The sequence below is a fragment of the Aphelocoma coerulescens genome, chromosome 5, assembly GCF_041296385.1.
Source record: "Aphelocoma coerulescens isolate FSJ_1873_10779 chromosome 5, UR_Acoe_1.0, whole genome shotgun sequence".
Taxonomy (NCBI): Eukaryota; Metazoa; Chordata; class Aves; order Passeriformes; family Corvidae; genus Aphelocoma; species Aphelocoma coerulescens.
In genome coordinates, this window is record NC_091019.1 from 30257720 (window position 1) to 30279367 (window position 21648).

Genomic DNA, 21648 nt, shown 5'->3' on the forward strand with positions numbered 1-21648 from the left:
AAGTCCTATATTGTTTCATATCAGCACGGGCAATAGAGAACACTTCATATCAATCATCATCTTTCTAGGTCCTTGGACACTCTGCTTTCAGCCACCTGTTCATAGGTATTTGAGTGTAGTGCAGTTATCAGCAGCAAACTGAGTAAAGATCTTAATCATACTAGAATTTAGCAGCTTCCTAGCATTATCTCCTGCCATTATTTCATGTCCTCTCAGAAGAAGATGTATTTTTCTGTTATACTGTAATTTTATATTTTCATTTCAGTTTCTCTGTGTTGTCACTGTCATGGGTTCCATCAGCCTTCCCCAAGGAGGTCAGACTCTCTTTACCCATAAATAAATAACAAATATCTGTTAGGAGCAAACTGGATTCCAGCAAAGCCAGAATTGTTTTGCTTCAGCTTGCATGGGGAATTTTAAGTAAACCCAGAAATGCACGAGAAGACATTTCTATTTTAGGGGTTTGGGGCTAAACTGAAAGACGTCGTGTAGAGATGAGATAAGAAAGAGTTTTTGGCTTGTTTACCTTGACTTTTCTCTGTATCCGGAAATAGAAAGTTTCATTCCACACAGGATTTCTGCAGTTTTGGATGGTTTTGGTGTGGAATATCTCATCTGAAGCTGTTGGCAACCAGAGGCTCACATAGCAATCAGATTGGCTTACTGTAGAAACATAGGCACAAAATATCTGGCAGAGGAAGCATGATACAAGCAGTGGAGACATTGAAATGCTCTACAGCTTCAACGTGGGTGAGAGATGGCCAGTTCTTTCTGATAAACACTGGCCAAATCAGGAAGATAGAAATCACACAGCTGGATAAAATTAAGTTGTTCATCACAACACTATTTTTAATAAGCAGTGCATTCAAACAATTATGCATAATCTTATACATTAAAAGGAAAAATACAATCCTAGCTAGAAAATAGAACAGTGTGTATATTCAGGAGTTTTGTACTGCTCCATATCAACAAAATCTGGAACGCAAAACCATGACAGAGGCAGCACAGCGTGAGCTTCAGACCCTGAGAGGGATTGTACATAAATTGTCTCTGTAGCAATTTAACTTTGTGAGAAACATCAAAAGAATCAGGTTTAAGTCTGATTCAGACAGTAAATGACTGACATACCTGGTTATTAACTTTTTATGACAGAAAATTAATTATTCCAGTGACCTTGATCATTGTCTCCTTAGGCGGGGTAGGAAGGGAGAGGCCTACCAGCAGCACAATTGCTGCTTCAGGAGGTCAGTAGGAGCTGCAGCCTTTTCCTGGCTTTTGCTGATGCCTGAAAGACCTGGAATCTAATTCCCTTCATCACATCTCTTCTCAGGAAAAGTCAAGTGGCGGAAAGGAGTTGCATCTTGTGGATGAAGGGAGTGGAGTGAGGCTGCTGAGCTATGATGTACTCGTCCTGACAAATGGTGTCATTGCCTCTGAGCTACAGAGCCTGTACAATAGCCAAGAACTACATGTGGCTTCAGGGCATCTGGACCATCCTCCTCTCGTTAATGCACGTACCACTGCCTATCTCAAGTGTTCCAGAAACATGAATCCAGCCTCCCCAAAATTGCCAAAGTGGATAAGGTGGGATGTAATTCAGAAATCAACATTTCTAAACTGATTTAAGACATAATTTCTCTTCCTTTTAGTGTCTAGTTATCATATGGCGCAGGAAGGATACATTTCCATATTTCTGTTGTACTTGCAAAGGCATATCCTTTTCCTTTCTTCTTCTTAAAGAAAATCAAAGTGGTCTTGAAAACAAAAATGCTTTGCTCTTATTTTAAATTCAATTTTTTCCATCACACACTGTATAAAATAAGACTTGTTATATAACTGAGAAAGCTGGCACTGCTAAATCTCTGAGCCAAGCATGAATGGACAGGTGCAGCATTTATGAATGTCTTTTGTTACTGTTTTAGCTGGAATTTACTGATTTTTGGGAGTGTTTTCTTTGACAAGATATCTTAGTGAGGCTACTTTCTAAAATTACTTTTCAGTGTGTGTGTTGATTTCATAAATATTTATGCAAAATTCAGCTATTGACAATTCTTTGTCAAACTGATGAAGTACTGATGAAGGATAGATAAATGGAAAGTGGGGTGGATTAAAAACTGGTCTAACTACCAGGATCAAGTGATTGTTATCAGCAGCACAAAGTACAGCTGGAGGCCACTCACTACTGGTGCACCCCAGGGGCTGATAGTGGGGCCAATGCTGTTTAACATCTGTATTAACAATGTGAGTGATGAGACAGAGCTCAGCTTCAGCAAGTTTGCAGGTGGAGCAAAACTCGGGGGAGTGGTTGACACACCAGAAAGCTGTGCTGCCATTCAGAAGGACCTGGACAGGTGGGGGAGCAGGGCCAACATGAGCCTCATGAAGTTCACCAAGGGAAATGCAAAACCCCTTCACATGAGGAAGTAACACCCCAGCACCAGGATGGGCTGAGGGCTGACCAGCTGGACAACAGCTCTGCAGAGAGGCACCTGTTCATGTTAGTGGACACGGGGCTGAACACAGGCCAGTGATGTGGCAAGCAAGGCCAACAGCCTCCTAGGCGGCATCGGGAGTGTTGCCAGCAGCTGGAAAGGTGGTCCTTCCTCTCTGCTCAGCACTGACAAGGCCACATCTCTGGGCTCCCCAGTACAAGAGAGGTAAGGATGTGCTGAAGGGAGCTGAACAAAAAAGTCCAGAAAGAAAATGGGGGAATGGAGCATCTGCTCTTTGAGGAGAAGCTGAGAGAGCTGAGACTCTTCAGCCTGAAGCAGACAAGGCTTAGAGGGTCATATCAATTTGTGTAAATACCTGATCATGGGAGAGAAAAATAAAGAAGTCTGAGTCAAACCCTCCTCAGTGGTGCCCAGTGAAAGGTAAAAGGCAATGGACACAAACCAAAATGCAGGAAATCCCACTGACACATAAGCAAAAACTTCATTTTTACCATGACACTGTCAAACACTGTCACAGGTTGCCCAGAAAGGTTGTGAACCCTCTACCCTTGGAGATGTTCAAAACCTGACTGGATATGGATCTGAGCAACCTGCTGAAGCGAATCCTGTTTAGGGCAGAGGTCTGGACTACACAATCTCCAGAAGTGCCTTTACACCTCAGCCACTTTGTGTGACTGCTGTAACAAGGCCAGTGGTCACAGACAAATTACACAGTAGTGTCAGTAACTCCTGCTGTATGTAAATTTCACCTTAAAGATGGGGTGAGGTGATACCACTAGGACAAAATACATTCCCTTCCTGTGAAGAAAGGGGACTATGCCACATGTGGTTTTGCCACAATTCATCTACAGTCCCTACCAATGTGGAGAGGTTATTGTTTTCCATAGGATTCCTATGATTTTCTGTTTTCCTTTAAGTGTACAGAGAGTATCCCCATGCTGGGACTCTAACTGAGCTTATGTATTTCTGTAGAAGTGGCAGCTCACTTGAAGCGAGGCCAAACTGTGAGGCAAATAAAAATAGGACAGTTGAATGTCTGCTGAATACTATGACGATTACCTGTATATGGGAATGGCAGCCCTTGAAATGACTAGTCAGCTTACATTGCTCCCTCTTACCCCTGAAAACAGTGTACAAGAGAGCTACTGAAAATGTCCCAGTTTATTCATTGCTACCTGAGAGCTAATACAAAAAAAAAATCTACTTACATTTTCTTCATTCTCTAGTTCTAATGCAGTTGCTGGGCTTTGTTAGCAGTTTCATGCCATGCCAGGCCCTTATTTCAGTGTTGCAACTTCCCTGATGACATAATGTCACGTCATGTGAACACTGAGACATCTGAACTCAGTCTCTTTGAAAATCAGCACTAAGTGACCCTGATGTCCTTTTCCAATTTGTAACTACTGATTTAATTTGTATGATGGTGAGACTGCTTCTCAACTCTGTTTTCGAGCTAAAGATGGGGATAAAATACAAGACCAAAAGAAGTAGTTCAGAACTTCAGCCATGTGTGCTACTCTGTACAGTCCTGTAAGATGTACCTGAAATGAACCATAATGTGCTAAAATCACTCATCTGCATCACAGGTAAGGAGGAAATTTCACCACTGAAAACCAAAGCATATATGAAAAAGTAGTCTCATAAGAAAAATGAATGTAAACTACAAAATCCCACCTGTCCTGGTACTGCATTTCGTAACACCAAAACGAAGAAATAGTTTTCTTCTAGTGAAATATTCTCCACCTGCACAGACAGGTTCTCCTTGAATCCTAGTTTACTACAGTTCACCGCTCTCATTTCTCAATTGTTGGACATGATATTTGGGAACATTTTCCCTCACCAGCTTAGTACAATACAAACAGTATTAAGAATTTACCTCCTACTGCTGTTTATCTAAGAGATTATTTGAACTTGGCTCAGGTCTCTACCAGCATCCAGGTGCAACACCCATCTGTAAGCACAATATTACTCTCTGTGGCTTGCTATTTGTGCAAATAACAAAAGCTCATAGATCTACCATGCTTAATCAGTGATGTCCTTGACCAGGGATGAACGGAGTCCCCGTGTGAGTGAGCCCTTCACCCAGTCCAGCCATTTAAGTCAAGTGGCAAAAAAGGATTTTCTCCCTGGAGAAGATTCAGTGGGTGCAGTACCTGCTGCAATCCCAGCTCAAAGTTTCACACCCTGAGTCACCTCTTGCTCCTGCTCCACTGTGCTCCCACCGGCACCACTTGCTTTCCTGGGACAGGACCATTAGTACCACCAGCACTAGCTGTACTCTCCCTAATTTGCTTGCACTTATTTTCTGTAGCAAAAATAACCCCTAATGTCTCTGGAGAACGACTCTGATTTGTAAAGACTCCAAGTGTACTGCTGCAGAACTGACTCATTTCTTCTGAAGGGATAATACAAAAGCTTCCAGAAAATTATTTTGTAAGGTCTTAGAGGACAAAGTCTCTGAGCTCCTCTTTTATAAATATAAGGTCTCTTTTCATCCAAAGGTGGAAAACCAAAGGAAGTTCTGAAAACAAAAGAAAGAGTTGAGGGAGAGAAGTGATTGTTCTGACAACCCAGCTAAGACTAATAGGTTTGTTTCTACAGCTGAAAAAGTTTCCACATGTGCCTGTTTTCTACAGTAGAAAATATACCTGATAAGTGCAGTCACATTTTAACTCAAGACTTTAACTTTCCTACCTCAGCTCTGACAGTTTTTTGATCTGGCAAGACAGATCTTCTCAGAGAAGCTACTATCTCCTAGAAAAAAAAACACCTGTCAGCCTGAAGCTCACTCCAAGTAATTTCTCACTGGGGGACAGAGCTCAAATTCACCTGTGCAGTCCAGGAAGAGCATTGCAAACACTCAGCACCAGTGAGGCCAAATAGGCCAAGCCAGGCCTGACACCACCACTCTTCTCCTCATCTGTGTTAATGAGCCTGAACCTGCACTCCAGCAGCAAAGGTCAGCTCTTGGAATGTGGAATCAGCTGGTACCCACGCAGGTTGCCACAGTTTCAGAGAGCAGTGCTGTCACAGAGACCTCTTTACTCAGGTCTTCAGGATTATGTGAGATCCAGTGGAGTCCAGCAGAGTTTTGCTCTTTCACATGGCACTAAGTAGTGGTGCAGAGATGATACCACTGCAGGTCTGTCACCTGTGCTAAGGAACTGAAAGAAGTTTGCTTCCACTTGTGTTGCCTCAGGGCAAATCCCCTCTCTTGGTGCCTGGGCTCCAGGCATGCCAGATGAGGCAGATCCCCTCACGGATCCTCTGTCTGTCCATGGAGCAAGGTAAGGTGTCAGCTTCAGCTGTGGGGTTTAGGGGCTGCCATAAAACAAGTAAGTGCTAATGCTGGTGAAAGTGGGCCAGGCTGGGAGCTTGATGCAGCTCTGTGTGGCCACCCAATAACTCACTTGTTTAAGGAGAGCAGCTGGAAGGTGTTGGAGAGTCTGTGCCACCATGGCCCTCCTCTCCCATCACCCAGCTCCTTTCCCATTCTTTTGAGAAACAGTCACTGGAAGGGGTGTCAGCAGCAAGAAAAGAAGCTAATACACCATTTTCCCTGCCATCTCATCCTGACCAGATATGTGTGCCACACATAGGGAGTTCTGTAAAAGAAGTGGCACCATTAATAAAGTTAGGAAAGACGAGCTTTTGTAAAAGCACTAGCAGTGACTTCCAGCTGAAAAGGAGCAAACAGACACACCAATGACCCAAAAAGTCATTATTTTACCCAGGGCTGCATGCAGTCTTGGACTGAGGAGGGGAATACCACTGCAAAACAGGTGCCAGACTGCAAGAGACTCAAACTTTAATCGAATTTATTCCTTTCTAGTACCCCCACCACCTTCACAGCCAAACCGCATAGAGCATTGGAGCCTGGTGATGACACTCAGTGCCTGCAGGGCAGCAGGATGAGTGTGAGTGATCTTATCTGGGTGCCCTCTCCAGTGCCCACAGTGAAATCAGGGAGTGCCAGAAATGTTTGAGTCTGACCCATGATTACTAATTGGCATAAAGGTTAGTTAGGAGCACAGTGGAAAATAATTAGCCCAGGTCTGTCAAGAGCATTTGCATGGTAAGATAAGACAAGACAGAAACCAATTATATGTAGCATGAAGCAGATGCTGGAGAGGAACATCACTGGAGTATAGAAGAGACCACAAAAGGGGTGGGGTGACAGCAGGGATATCAAAGGGGCCAATTGATCCAGTGAGGAGGAGTGGACTGTTTTCTTTTCGGTTTAATTTTTTTCTTTGTGTGCCAAGCTCCACCATCATGTGTTGTCTACAGGCAAAGGTGTGACATCAGATTTCAGGATAAGCTTGGATTTCATCCAAGGCTCATGAAACACACATCCCATGGATCCTGAGGTGCAAGTTTAAAAAAAACAGCCAAGATTAAGTTGGGTGCACGTGACAGTGAGGAACATCAGTGGAAATATACAGAAGTGGTATTCCCTGAAGCCAGGATTTGGCAAGTAAGTCAAGGAAAAATGTAGAAACTTTATGACCAAATAAACTGGTGTAACTGCACTTGCAACAAACTGAGAGAAAATTGTGGAATGGAGCACTGCACATACTGAAAAAGATGGGAAGCCAGAATGCAGGCAGTAAAAGCAAGTCATAGAAGTGTCTGCAGTTGATTAAAAAGGTGGCTTGCTCCTGGATTTGATACAGGGAGGATGAAAATCTAGGGAAGTCTGAAATACGTTATTACAAAAATTGTCAGTCCTCTACAGATATCTCACAGTCAGTTAGCATCTGTATCAGATGCTTATGATCAGTTTTCCAGGGGGAAGATCATATTGCTGAGAAAAGGCTAAATAAACATAATTTCATTATTCTCATTAGCACATGCTAGCATGTGTAGTTATTTTAGTTTTCTGATACTTCAAATGCATTCAAATGTTAAAAGCAAAACACTAAGCTAAAAGAACATCAATAGCAGTGCAAAATCAAGCACTTGATAGGTACAATATATCTTTCTTGAATTGTCCTGAAGTTTTTAAATCACAATGTGTCACACTATTTTTCCTGTGAGACTCCAACTTCTTTGAAAGCAGAGGTAGGTTGCTGCTCAGTCAACAAAGAGCTATCTGGTATTTGTCTTCCTTGTTCAACAGCATCCTGGTCTACGGTGCTTCATTCTATGACATCCTTAACAGAGAGGCTCAAACAGGCTCACAGAGCAGATTGGGAATTACTGACAGAAAGAAAAGACATCTTTTTCTTCACCAGCTGGTCCCCAGGTCTTATTTACTGGTAATTAACAAAAGAATCTGAGAATACTTCTCACTGTTTCTAGGCCTTACCTCACATCTTAAATTAAAATCTCTCTACAATAGTAGGAGATTCAATATGAGCACATCATCTAAATAGATAAGAGAGAAACCAAATGTGTTGGAGAAGATATTCTATGCTTTGTAGACAGGGCAACAGAGGCACAGAATGTTTGGATGCATAAATTTGCCTAAACTTCTTATGCAACAAGTCCGTGAAGGGCTAAAAACTGAGCCCACATATCCTGAGCTCTACTTCAGGGGTGTACAATTTGGTGATAACCAGAATTTTCAAAATGTCTACATCTCACTAAGTGAGACTTCTCAGAAATCTCCCTGTCCTCAGGATGGAGGACAAGGTCACAACTGTAACACTATTTTCTGAAACTGCAGCATCATTTTGCTTCATGCAATCCCTTTGCATAAGCAGCTGAATCATAGTTCTTATCTTCTTGTTCAATTTCCATTCTAGATCAAAGTTGATACTAAGAGAAGTTAAATCAACAATTCAAAGGAATGAAGGTGAAGTCTTGCATACACATGCAGTGTTTCACAGGTCTCAAAAGGAACAAAAATTAGTTCGACTTTCTTTGTTATACTATAGTATTTTTTCTATTCTCTGCAAACCAATATTACAGACAACATGAACTGAACCCTTCTCTCCACTTGATTGGAAAACTGACAAGGGTGACATCCATGCTCTTGAAACACCAAAGTGAGTGAAATACAAAGAGATGGGGAGAAATTTTATTTGTAAGATATTATGGATTCAGCAAACTTCATCATGATTTCCCAAAAAGGAAAGAAAATGCAAAACAAGAGAAGGAAGAACAGTACGGTAAAGGGAAATGCAAAACGGTGCTATTAGTGATGTGTCAAGTTCATGAGACACACATAGGAACAGCAGGAGAAAATTCTCTAGAGAAAAACCTCTGTGAATGTGAGCCACCAGGCAAGGGCTGGCCAAATATCACAAATTTTCAGAACACTTTGCATGTAAGCTGTAACATACCATGTACCAAAAAGATTTCTGTTAGACATCTTTCACTGGTGGGCAAGAGTCAGCTGATGTCATGATGCTCAGGACAACCAAAGAATCAGGACAGACTGGTGTGTAAGTATTTCAGCTCTATATTCTATGCATTTGTCATGGACATGTTATATAAACATCTGTGTGTTAAAACTCATGTTAAGATATTTTCAAACCCCTAAAAAGCCAACTTGTCAGATAAATAATGGGAAAAAACCCAATAAACCCCTGAAATTGCAATTAAATATTCTGTGGCATAAATTGCCTTCAACTGTGATTTCTTAGCTAGTATGACTTTGGTGTTTTGTATTTGTGCAGTATCTAGCACAAGCAGGGGCTGATACAGTAATTTGAGAATGGTGTAACATCAATAAGAAAATCTGGTACTTACAAAAATCTGCCTGATGAGCATTTTTCAGCCTTATGATTCTTACAGTAAGCAAGGAGTAAGGTGTCAATTCTTCCTGCTGAAAAAAAAAATAACAAAGGAGATGTATTTTAAAGTTTTGAATATGTGTGTTGACTGTAATGCAATCAAACACTGAAAAGAATGAAGGTTCTGCTGAAGTTGTCTCTTCCAGCTGGCATCACAGCAAAAATAGGCAGCAAAATGCACTTTTCCCCACAAACTTCAGTGACCCCAAAAGCCTGTAGTTATCTAAGCACACAAAGAGAAGGTGTGGAAAGAGAAGATGAATAGGAAAGTTAAGATGGGGTAAATAAGCTGACAAAGTTCATTTAGCCAGTAGCATTAAATCGTACACATGACCATCAGCAGCCAATATGAAGACAAAATTCAATGAATCCAGAAATAAGAGATGCTTCAAATTTGGTTGGCTATTGACCAAGAGCCTCTTTTGTGCTGTAGATAGAATCAAGGCCTATACAAAAGATTCCACTTTTAATGCAGTGCTTGGGTAATTGGAGAGAAGGGGGGAAAAAGATAGGTATTTCTATGTTTTCTTGCTTGTTTTTAAAAGAATCATTTCCATGAGAGAGAGATGACTAAGGATGAGTGTTAGCACCTTAGGGAATGTCTCAGGACTACACAACACACAGCTTTGGACAAACACTCCTAGCTTGCTTTTTGGGAGCACAGGTTTTCCTTACCAAGGATGGTTATCTGATCGATAGACATGGAATAGTTTTGACTAAAATCCTTAATTTCAAAGAAGGCTATCTCCAATTCCTTGTTGAAGGTGCCAGGCCTGACCATCTGGGTCAGTAAAAGTTGTGACAATCACATTGTGCTTGATGGATTTTACATCTTCAGAGAACATGCTCATCAGGTTCCCAAGCAGCAGCTAGAGCAAGTAGGGTATCAGCAAAAACAAGGAGAAAATAGACAATGCTTACTATGGCTCCAGCAGACATGGTTATATTGATTCCCCAACTGTGGGAAGAGTAGCAAAAAAATTTATCAAAACAGCTGAGGCTTATAGAAAGGAGAGAGAGTTGCATCATGGTTGGACTAAAGAGACTGAATGAAAAGGGTAAATGAGCACTGGGGATGGCTCCCTCTATCACTGTTTAGGGACAGAAGCAGAAGAAAAGAAGGAATTTCAGAAATTTCAGATTGCATTAATAAGTTCTGGAGTTGATGTATGATTACAGTAGTAACAGGTCTTGTTAGATAGAAGGAGTAACATAAAATGACTGCAGTGAATGTCTGAGGATGGGGCTTTGCACTGGAAAGAAAATGCAAACTCTCAATTCCTGAGGTCTGACTGCTACTGCTCCGTGAAGAGCTTTAATCTGCATACAAAGATGTTATCAGCAGATCCTGAACTGGGTATCTCCAATAAAAGGGGAAGGTATAAATAGTATATCTATAAATAATAGGCATATAAAAAACTCACCTTGAGTCAGTCAGGCTATGAAATAATAAGGAATTTTTTAAGGACTTCTGAGCAAAGCATTAATGAAAACAAAATACTACAGCATTAAAATGAGGCAGATTTAGGAACAGGGAAGTGTTAGTTTGCAGTTCTAGTAGCAAGGGTCTGTGGAAGTTACAAAATGGCCAAACTTGTTATGATGCCATTTGTGTATTTGCAAAAAGACACTGACAAATAATACTGAAGGCACAGTATATATTGGATCAAGCAATAGGTGGCCACTTCAGTGACCAGTAGGTAGGTGGTCATTGTTATTCAGAAAGAGCTCTAGGAGAAGTTCAGATAATGGCAGAAGACAAACAGATCACTAATTCTCAGTAAAGTCACAACATGAAACATCATCAACAAGAAGGGGTGGCCAAAGAAAGAAGCTGTCATGAAAGCTAATGACCAAAATCTGGAAAAGATAATCTGCAGTGAAATAGTGGAGAGCTGCTGGAAGATGATGAAATAATTAGGAGACGTTATCTATTTTCTGAGAAACTTCAATTAAAATTACAGGGAGAAACTCTGGAGTGAAATAAGAGAAAGCACATACAGAGGTGCTGCTACTGTGACAAAAGTCAAAGATTGATAAAAAGATTGAAGTATAAGAAATCAGTGAGACAAGACAGTACATCAGCTGAAGTGTGTAGAGTGCTGGACCATGGGGAATCCATCATGACAAATTTAGCTTAACCTCTCAAATAATTTCCATCTCTATAAGAACGAAAGACATGAAGGTCATAAAAGGAAATTGCACAAAAAATGCAATAATTTCCAGGCTACGAAGTTGTCCAATAAAATGGCAAGATTGATGCCTTTATAAAATGCTGGGTAATTGAAAGGCATGTTAAATAGAAGATAGCCAGTGCCTAATATAACCACAAGGCTTGCCCATAAGCTCAAGCTTGTGACAAGGAATCATATCAGAATATCTTCAGTGAGATGACTGGTTAAAATGCTAACACTTTTTGCTGTGAGGTGCAGAAGCAGCACATCCAAAACAACAAGTGGGCTAAGTTCTCTTTATCAGGCTACAAAGAATAGAATATCTCAGCTTCTGGGTGGGTGTATTCCAAATCTAAAAAATAAATTAATCCCTGTTGCTCAGTCATATGTAAAACACAGGATGTGTAAAACATGGCTGTGTTCTAAAGAGGGGAGGTAAGATCTCAGCATTATCAGAACACAGGCTGAGCCAGCTCCACAAAATTGTGAATTGTTGTTACATTTTCCTGAAAATTTAGCAGTGGAGCATATTTGGCTTTGCACTACATGTAGGCAACAGCTAAATTCCATGCACAGCCCCAGGCATGTTTTCCTAAACCAAATCTAGTAATTATTCAGTTTATCACACAGCTATGCAAAGTCCTCTCAAATTGAAACGAGTACTTAAGCAAATGTTTGAGCACTTGCATTTAGGAAAGCTTTATACCTGTTTACTTCTGGAACTCAAGGTCTGCTACAAGCATGTTATCCTTTCTAATAGCTCTCTACTAATGATTATCCTCCTGTTGAAGATGGCAAGCTATGACTTGCAAAAATTGAGGCAATTACCAAAAGCTACCCAGGAAACCCAGGAGCAGTAAGGGGCAGAAATTGGCCAGTTGAGACAAGTCTGTGCCTTTAACGCCAGTTTTCTGCCAAGATTTACTACAGAGGAGAGAAGACATATTCAAAGCCAGGAGGTAAATAAAGAGTATCTGAGAATATCTTCGTCGTTAAACCCCTGTGGACAGCAAACACAACTTTCAGAAGTTCATTTTGCAGGGAGAAATTATGGCATGAATAATGAATTGAAGCTGTGGAAAGGGTCCCATAGCCCCCTATATGCAGGAGTTTATGGCCACAGGATTTCTTTTTTAATATTACTTCATGTATGTTCTAAAACATATGCTGGATTCATTAATCTTTATGTAAATGTAACTATGTCAGTGGTAAAGAAGGGTTGGTTGCTTTTAGCCATGGATATTCTAAACCAAAACACAACTTCAGTCTGAACACATTAAATCATTACTAAACTGCTAAGGAGATTGGGTCATTGTTTTCCCCAATAGCTGCTTTTCCTGCTTTAGTACATTCTCCTGCTGAGCTTTAGCACACACACAGAGCAAATGAGGAACACCTAAATGCCATGTCAGATTTGGTTATGTTACATTGCCATTTACAGCAAGTTTCACTCCCCAGTGGTAGTTTGTCACCTTTTTGTACACTAACATCCATTTTTAGGAGCTGCCAGCATGCTTAACAAGAGATCAGTTTGCTCAATCAGTCTGATAAGGTTGTGACATATATAGGCAAAACAATGCTTGTAGTTTTCTATTCATTTTGAAGTCTGGTTCCATAAAAAAAAAACAAACAAAAAACCATATATGAGCTATTGGCACTTGAATCACTCATCATTTAAGATCTCATCAAAAGTACTTCTTTTTGTTTGTAGCCCCCAGGTTTTACTTTGAGGCAGCTTGACACAATGCCAGCTGTAAAACTCATCACTGATAGAGGTGCTACGTGTTTGATGCCACTATATCTCTGTCAGAGGCCCTGCAAAAGTTGCTGGAGTTGTTCTTGCATTGTAAAGAGGTGCACAGAGATCAAAGTGGGCATTTGTTTTGAAAACTAGCATTAATGACCAAACCCCAAAGATTCACCAACAACCATGCTCTGACTTTCCGACTCTGCCAGCATTTCCCATTCTTTCTGGGCTAAAGCTCCACTAAGTCAATAAATAGCATTGCAAGAAGGCCGAAGTCAGTCTCATTTTAACAAAAAATCAAGAACATTTTCACTAAGGGATTTCTCTAAGCAATAAAACCATTAAAGTAACACATTCTGTGTAAATAGATAAAGGAATAAAAAATTAATACTATGCAGATGTTGCATCTAAAGAAAATTTTCTTTCATTAAATATTCCTATTTCTATATAAGCATGTGAATTTTTAATAATCAAATCTGGGAGGGAAAGTCCTACCCTGCTAAAAAAAGCACTGGTTTAGTCCCCAATATTTTTACTTTGTTGAAGTTGGTACCTTAGCATCATCACTTGGGGCTACATAGTGCATCATCCATTTTCTTTCTTCATTTTCCAAGGGGCTTGATTTTCTGCTTGAATGCTGCTGAGGGAAGAAGAACAGAGGATGAAAAAGAGAGTAAAGATCAATTTTTTTTACTTATTTCAATTCCTCAGTGTAACATTCCAATGTGGAACAGGCAATTTGCACCTCCTGATTGTGGTGAATAAAATGAATGTGTCAGGAATGTGGCAGCACGATCTGTGCTATATGGAAAGATTCTGACTCCAGGTCCTGATAAGTGCAAATATCCAAGAAAGGGCAATCTTGTTTTCCTGGAAATTTATGTCCTACAGATAACAGGGGACTTGACCTGTTGTAGTTCACAGCAAAATCTAACACAAAAACTCAAGAGATTCCTGCCAGGGTTGTTCTGTTTTCCACTTACCTGAGGTAAGGAAGAGGTTGATGCCATCGAGCTCACTGCTACATTAAAAGCAGCTGCTGTAAATGGAACCTTAGTACCAGGCTCCACAGGTGCCAGTGCCTCCTGAAACAAATTTACAATCTTGAAGAAGTGTCAGAAGCTGCTGAACAGGTGTTTTATTACACTGAGTCAGAGCTCCACCCGTCCATGATTTCTGAAACAGGGAAATTTCCCACCCACATTATTTGTCCAAAGAGCAGCTGCTGTAAGGTGTGAGCAGGTCTTGTGGCTGAGCAGAGCGTGCTGAGGGACCAAATCGTTCCCACCTGGGGCTCGAGGAAATGCAGTAGCTGCTGTAACCTGACTGATGACATGATAGAGATCATCTATGCAAGATAGCCTTACAGTGATATTCTAGAAGTGAGGATAGCAATAGCCTAATAAACACATCAACATATTTTCTCCATGCAAACACCTGAATTCCACACACAATTGCATCCATAATAAAAAATAAATTTAAAAAACAGATATGGAGATGATAATTAGAATGAAGACCTTTACATATGAAGATAATAAGAATTCTTCTGAAGGAACATTTTTCCCTGCAAAGTGCTGTTGCATCATTTGTTTTTCTTGTAGTGTTCTATTTCAAAAGAAATTAAAGAAGGTATGATAAGCAACATTTCTCTGCTCTCTAAACCACATTGTATCACTTTTCCATTTGAAATGTCTTACTTATTTCTGGGCTTCACATTTAATACAGTATGCAGTTTAACAAATTTAAATGAGATTCAAACATTTCATCTTGAAAAATCATTAAATGTTTCCACAAACTACAATATTATTTTCTGATGCAAAAGTAGTCAGATTTCTGAGCAACTATATTCAAATCATCATCTGGCTGGACACTATTAGCAGATTATTGGAATTTAATGGAGTGATCCTGTACATTTTGTTGTTGGATTTTTTTAATCTAATGACGATCTGCATGGTTCAGCACACCTCTAGGAAGCTCAGTGATTAAATTTTCTAAGACATTATGCAAGCATTATTGGGCACATACGTTTGTACTGAAGGTCCTCCTGAATGATTAAAATTAGTGCTTATGAAAGAACTTGAGATTAATAGGATGACAAAGCATCCTGCTTCCTCTTAGAGATGGGCATACGTGTGAAATCACAGCCACTCTGACTGTGGTATGAGTTTGTACGGGGACCTTGACTGACAGAAACTAGACACAAACCCAATGACTTCTAGAAGCCTCATGACATACTTTTCTTACACAAACAGAGGAATCAATATGAAAAGTTGTCCTTACAAGAAGAACAAGTTAAGACAATCCAATCATCTTACATGCAATATTCCATATTTCCAAAAGTTTGAATTCCTAGGTTTAATTTTTTATCTACGTTATCTTTTTTAGTTGTTGCTTTTTGAAATAAGCACATTTATTTTATCACAAAATGCAAGTGAGAAGTTTGCTTTTAACTTCCTTTCTCACCTTCATTGTATTTAAACTTTCTGGTACTGATTAATTGAAGCCAGAATTAAATAATCTACAGCAATAGGTTAAGGAGAGTCACAAGTCTCTCCCATTCCTTGGCTGATGCTTTACTTAATGTGAGAACTTGAATTTCTGTAAAAAAATTTTAGAATCTTTTTTTCTGTGAGAATGGTGACATGAAACAGTTTAGACAAAAACTAACTCTATACACAAAAACACACACATTTTCTATTTCTTCTGCTACAACCTACCTGTATCCATGGTTGAAGTGTCTAGAAGAGTTTCAGTACCACAACCAAGGAATGAGAACATTTGTTACAACCTCTTTGTAATTGTGCCACACAGAGGTTGTCAGACAGAGGTCTTGCTTCTGAAGTATATGGAAGCTAAGGGGTGTGAGGTTTTTGCATGAAATCCTGTTTTCATTGACATTGTCATATTGCACCTTTGCTTTTAAGACAAAAGGAAATTAAGTGGGGGAAGAAGCCTTCAGCATCTCTTAGGAAGCTGACTAAGAGTTGCTTGTTGCCCAACAACTAACTTTTCTTTCCTGACTCAAGCCGTCCCTATATGAAATACCTGTTCTTTAAGCTCAAGTCAGAGGTAGCCAAAGGTACCTTTGACTCAAAGACAACACTGGTATTGAATTTCCTAAATTAGATCAAAGTTCAAAATTGTTTTTTGCTATGAAGGACTATTCCTTTTGAGGCAAACACATCCTAAGTCATCTAAAAGTTATACTAGAAACTGGTTGTGTTTTCTCTGTATTGAGTGGACGAAAAAGAGAGCGTGGCAACTGCAAGTAGTGACTAAACACCTCTGTACTGGATTTTTCTGGAGAAGTCTAAACGTCCAGACCACACTAGACACCTAACTTCTGAATGTCTGAAGGTAGCTGAGATGAATCCCACCCTGGGTAATCAGTGCGTCCCCTTTAGTCACTTGTTTCCACAGTTATTGATGCTGAGGGAACCTGACATTGAGGAACTTGGTTTTGTTGTTAGCACATGATTCACCCTGGTGCAATGCGAAGCTGCAAAACACCCTTAGGCAAAAGTTCTATTAGCATATAAATTAAAAATCCTCTCTGGTATCCAATCAAATAACAAAGAAGAGGTTTTGTGATTACCAAGGTAGCAGAGAATGCAAAATTCAATGTGGCTAGTACCAGTGATGCCTTGTGGGACTACCTAAAAACAGAGGCTAGACAAAATTGAGAATAAAAAGCAGTTATATTTACTGAAGGGCCTTCAGGTATGTTTAGGGCAGACCCACCCAGGGGCTACACCCAAAAATGGACGACAGGTAATGGGTTTTCACACTTTTGTAAGTTTGGTCTATTTGCAAATCAGGGGTTAATCCTCCAATTACAGCTTCAGGTAATGAAGTCACTTACCCCAAGTTTGCTCCCCATCAACTCACTTTTGTTTACATTTCTTGGGGCCTGAGACAGTAAGGTGTCCTTGATTCCCAGACCTAGAGAGGAACTGTTTTGTCTGACCAAAATGGGAGAACAGCAGCTAACAGTCTATGTGGAGTTTAGAGTTATACACTAAAGAACTGCAGGATTACAGACCTATGAAAAATATAGAAGCTAAAATCCTAAGGCATCACCAGTACAAACTTCCAGCCCTATTCATCTTCAGGATCACCAAAGGCCCCCGTGGTGGTGGAGCAGCCTGACTTGGGACTGCTGTCCATAAAGCACAGGCTGTGCAGCAGTAGCTCATGCCCAGGTGCATTAAGGGACTAATATTAAGCTGGGTTTCCTGTGAAAACCCAGGCTGCAATCTGTGGAGGTTCAGCAGCAGCTTTATAAGCATCTGAGACAAGTTTGGGACAAATGGGAAATGTCAGAGGAAAAGACTGACAGGAGAGGAGTGCAACAACTCTCTGAGGAACTGCACTCCCGACTTGTAGGGCAGAGACCCAGTGGTCAAATGATGCATTTAGTGCAGCTCAAGGAACAGAGAAGCTTTGCTGGGCCATCCCTAGATACCACACTTATGGCAATTTTGGGGTCTGCCTGTCAGCTGATGAGCTAGTGGGGAGACATAGTTCACCCAAAGTTGCTCTGCCTTGAAATGATTTTCATTTAAGGTTTTTTTCTGCAATGATTTTTTTTCTCCTGACTAGTCTGATGGTGTCTAAGACTACAATACACACATTCTACAACTACAACTACAACTGAGTTAGGAATTCAACATGCTCAAAGACATGGGTTGGGTCAGATTTAATTATTCAAAGATTTATTAAAGTGACTGCTACAGACAAATAAAAGATCAGATAGATTTTGTGTTTTCTTTCCACTTTTGTCAATCATTCTTCATGACTGCTCTCTTCAGTCTCTTTCCCATCCTTTACAGCTTCTCTGCAGTCTACAGACTCTTCATTATGTCTCATCCTTATACCATGGGCTTTTGATATCAGGTGCTTCAGCACATGTTCGTCTCAGATTTTTCAGACCACCTTTCTGAACATAGGAGAAAGGGAGCCTCACAGAAAGCCCTCCTGGTTTATTTCTGATTATTATCTTTACTAGAAACAGCCATGTTCTACTCAGGGATACAGGAAAATGCAGCTAATGTGCATCAGTGTGATGCTTCAGGCATTAAAAGTATTATTACATTGTGGCCCATCTGAATAAAAGCAAAAATGTTCAAGTCCAAGTCAGAAATCAAGAGGTCATAACAATCCCCACAAGGGCAATGCTGGATATCACTCACAAGAATCAGGCTTTAATATGGCAATGGCTGTGAAATCTTGCCTGATCCACACAGTTGCTGCTGGTGACCCATACACTCTTTATTTGAACAAGACAGATATACGTGTCATAATGAGAAAGGTATACATAAACATACTTATCTGTAGTGCAAATTTAGATTAATAGAATATTTTAGGTTGGAAAAGACCTCTAAGACCATTGAGACCAACTGTTAATCTAACATTGCCGAGTCTACCACTAAACTATGAAGGCATTAGGATAGAAAAAGTGAAATGGCTTGAGAAAATTTGGACCATAAAGTAAAATCAGCAGAAAAAGGAGTGTTTCTGTCCACTAGAAATATTAAATTGCTTTTAAAAGGTCTCTGTATGCTCCTCCCCATGACAAATAGGGAGTATAGATATTTGTTGTTACATGTATGCTAACTTCACTCAGACTCATAAAAAATGAGTATTCAGAAAATATTTCAGAAAGTCTCCAAGAAGTTCTTAATGTCCTGGACAAATACTGATAGTACCTCATATTTGCAGGGTTATTTGGTCTGTTTATTCTTTCACAGAACATAATCTCTCTTCTGATCTGACACATAGAAGACCTGTGCATATGCATAAATGCAGTGCCTCTTTATTATGGAGCTTATATATCAATTTCTTAAATTAGTCTTTGTAAGGCATACCCTGCCTTGAGTGTTCTAGTTCTTACCAGCATCACCGTAGTATCCCATCAAACACTAGAAGACATTGGGACTGCTAAAGCTGCTTATGCAGAAATAACCGGCTTCAAACCTTTTCAGCTGTAGTTAAGTTCATGGTATCTTGCTATCTTAATAAAATCAGCAACTGCTGGAGAGGTATGCCTTTGAGCTTACTATCCTCGTCTAACATATGTGACATCATATGCTATCATCAGCTTTAAATTTCCAGTGTTCATTGCAGTTAGCTCCAAGGGATAAAGTACATTACAAAAAAACTAGTTCATGCATAAATCTGTTGGTTACTAGAGTGCATTTCCTGACTACAGAGAGAAAAATGCCATTTCCCATGAGAACTGTTATTTGAGAGTTCCAGGCAAGACCAAGGGGTGACAAGTTCAACACTGATTCTGGCAGCTCCTCAAAGCCTTCCCCATTGTCTTTTACCTCCTCAGTGTAAAAGTGGCCACAGCACCTTTCTGAGTGCCTTGCCTCTTCAGCCAAGAGATGTACAGCCAGCACGTTTCAGGAGACATCAGGAGACTGCTTTCCTAATGCCTCAGGATTTGGTATAACGAAATTCCTAACTTTTCTGTCATTTTCTATGTTACAAAAGATAATAAGAAGTGCACTATGAGACCACAGCCCACATCTGATGCAGATGTCTCTGGTATGAGAGCCCTGGTGAGAAAACACAAGCTATGGGAAGAGGACATCCTTAGGTAAGGCATACCCAGATAAGGAAAGGCTGCCATCCACCATGGGCATTTCCCATCCCATTTGCAGGCTGAAGAGGAAAAGGAAGCACGGGGTTAGGTGATGTACTCACTCCAGCTCATCTTGCAGTGCTGAAATTCCTTGTGCCTCTTCCCTGTATGAGAAAGGCCTGGCTGTTGCAGAAGCTCTTGCATCCAGTATCTCCCTCATGTACTGAAGCCTTGTTCATTCGTTGTGCAACCTGAACTGGTGCGCATGGCAGCCAATCTTGCCCCATATACAGCATGTTGTCACTGGGAAGATGGAGTGATAGCCTTTCCAGGGCACCTGGTAGGTCATGTAAGCAGTGCTTAACAAACCCAGGCTCTGTTGGGAGTCAAAGCTGCCCTTTGTGCCATCTGAGCTATCACCCGTGCCTTGTGCCAGCTGCCCATGGGATGGGGTCTCAGTGATGCTACATACATGACTCCACATGGGTATTAACAAAACAATGCCATTTCTTGGGGACTCCAAAAGGCTTCACAGCTGTCTGTGGAGCCAAGTATGGGAGAATTTGGGACTGGTAAGCAAAAGAGTCTCACCATCATTCCACATGCTCTAGCTGAATAAAATACAAATCTGTACAGGAATCTAGTGTGGCCACTTACTCACAAAAGGGCTGATCACAAAGATTAAACTATGTTGACAGCTAGGTATGGAAAGACTTTAAAGAAACCATTGCAAAACATCTTAAGGAAGTGTTTCACAAATGCGTAAGGAAAGAAACATTCTCCAGGAGATCGAGATAGGCAACTATGTAAGTACATCCTATTACATGCTAAATTAAATCACCATTGCAACATTATACTGTGCTAAAACTCACAGACATCAAAGTCAAGCACGACTCTTAGGTCAGGTCAAGAAAACACAGATTAAAGAAGAACAAATTCTTAGCGGCAAACATTGCTGAATAGCCATTATAATAAATGTAAGGGAGCCACACGTTACTAAAGCATGTGGAAACCTGTCCAAATAGCTCTTGCATAAACTCTCACATGGGTTTGATATTTTGACCCTATGTGATGTAACAACTAAAACCTACTCAGATCACATTGCGCAGATACGACATGAAAGGAAAATGAATTATTTCATTTCCATAAGTCCAAGACAACGATAAGCTCATATCTGCAAATAAAAAGGAAATGTATATAAAGAGAAAGCAAAATGCTGTCAAAGGTTTGGACTTACTACTTCATATAAAAAGCAAAATAATTACTAATTATGCAGCTAAAGCAGGGGTGATAATAAAACACTTGTATTCTATATTTGAAAACAAGACACTTTACGTGTTTCATCAATGAATAATGAAAATGAACACATAGTCATACAACATGTAATAAGACAGAACAGAGATTATTCTTACCAATTAGTTCCTAAAACACAGTCTAGGATTCTTGACTATCTGTGCTTCAGCTATTTTAATTCTTGGTATACTGCAGAACTACAGAAAAAATACAAATATTGTGCCAATTTTTAAAAATAGCAAGGGGGATGTAGTAATGTGCCAGTATTTTGTTTATTTGTTTATCCTGGCTGCCATTGCCCCAATGAACACAATATCTGACTAATTAAAAATCAATTATCATATATTACGACTCTTAGTTCTCTTGCTATTCCTCAAAATGTGGAATGGTAGTCATGCACACCAAATGCTCCATCATCCCTGAAGTATTTGATAGAAATACCTCTTTTAAATGAAGAGTTGATTTCAAGTTGCATAAATTCTTTACATTTATGCTTCATACATTTTGTACAGCATTTGTTAATGTATGCATATTTATAGTATATATAACTTTCAGCGTACAAAGCAATTATACACTGAAAACTGCACTCCACCACACAAGGGAGTGTTTTTCTAAAAAAAGATTGCTGATGTGTAATTAGTTGTCCTTA

General features: G+C 40.0%; 1 protein-coding gene across 8 annotated transcripts in view; it reads right to left on the reverse strand.

The window, feature by feature from the left end:
• The window catches only part of LOC138111500 (cytosolic phospholipase A2 epsilon-like), a 32108-nt gene extending 17732 nt beyond the window's left edge, over window positions 1-14376 (reverse strand). For 4 of the 8 annotated variants that reach the window (XM_069017412.1, XM_069017414.1, XM_069017413.1 and 1 more), the window contains exons 1-4: window positions 14101-14194; window positions 13671-13757; window positions 9153-9228; window positions 527-663 (exon numbers count right to left, since the gene is read on the reverse strand). In XM_069017412.1, coding sequence (XP_068873513.1) covers window positions 527-663; window positions 9153-9228; window positions 13671-13757; window positions 14101-14127 — 327 coding nt within the window. In that variant the 5' untranslated portion in view covers window positions 14128-14194. Of the gene's footprint in view, window positions 1-526; window positions 664-9152; window positions 9229-13670; window positions 13758-13862; window positions 13906-14100; window positions 14203-14319 lie in introns of those variants that run through there. The other 4 variants (XM_069017415.1, XM_069017408.1, XM_069017409.1 and 1 more) reach the window with 4 other exon arrangements.
• Window positions 14377-21648: the final 7272 nt, after the last annotated feature.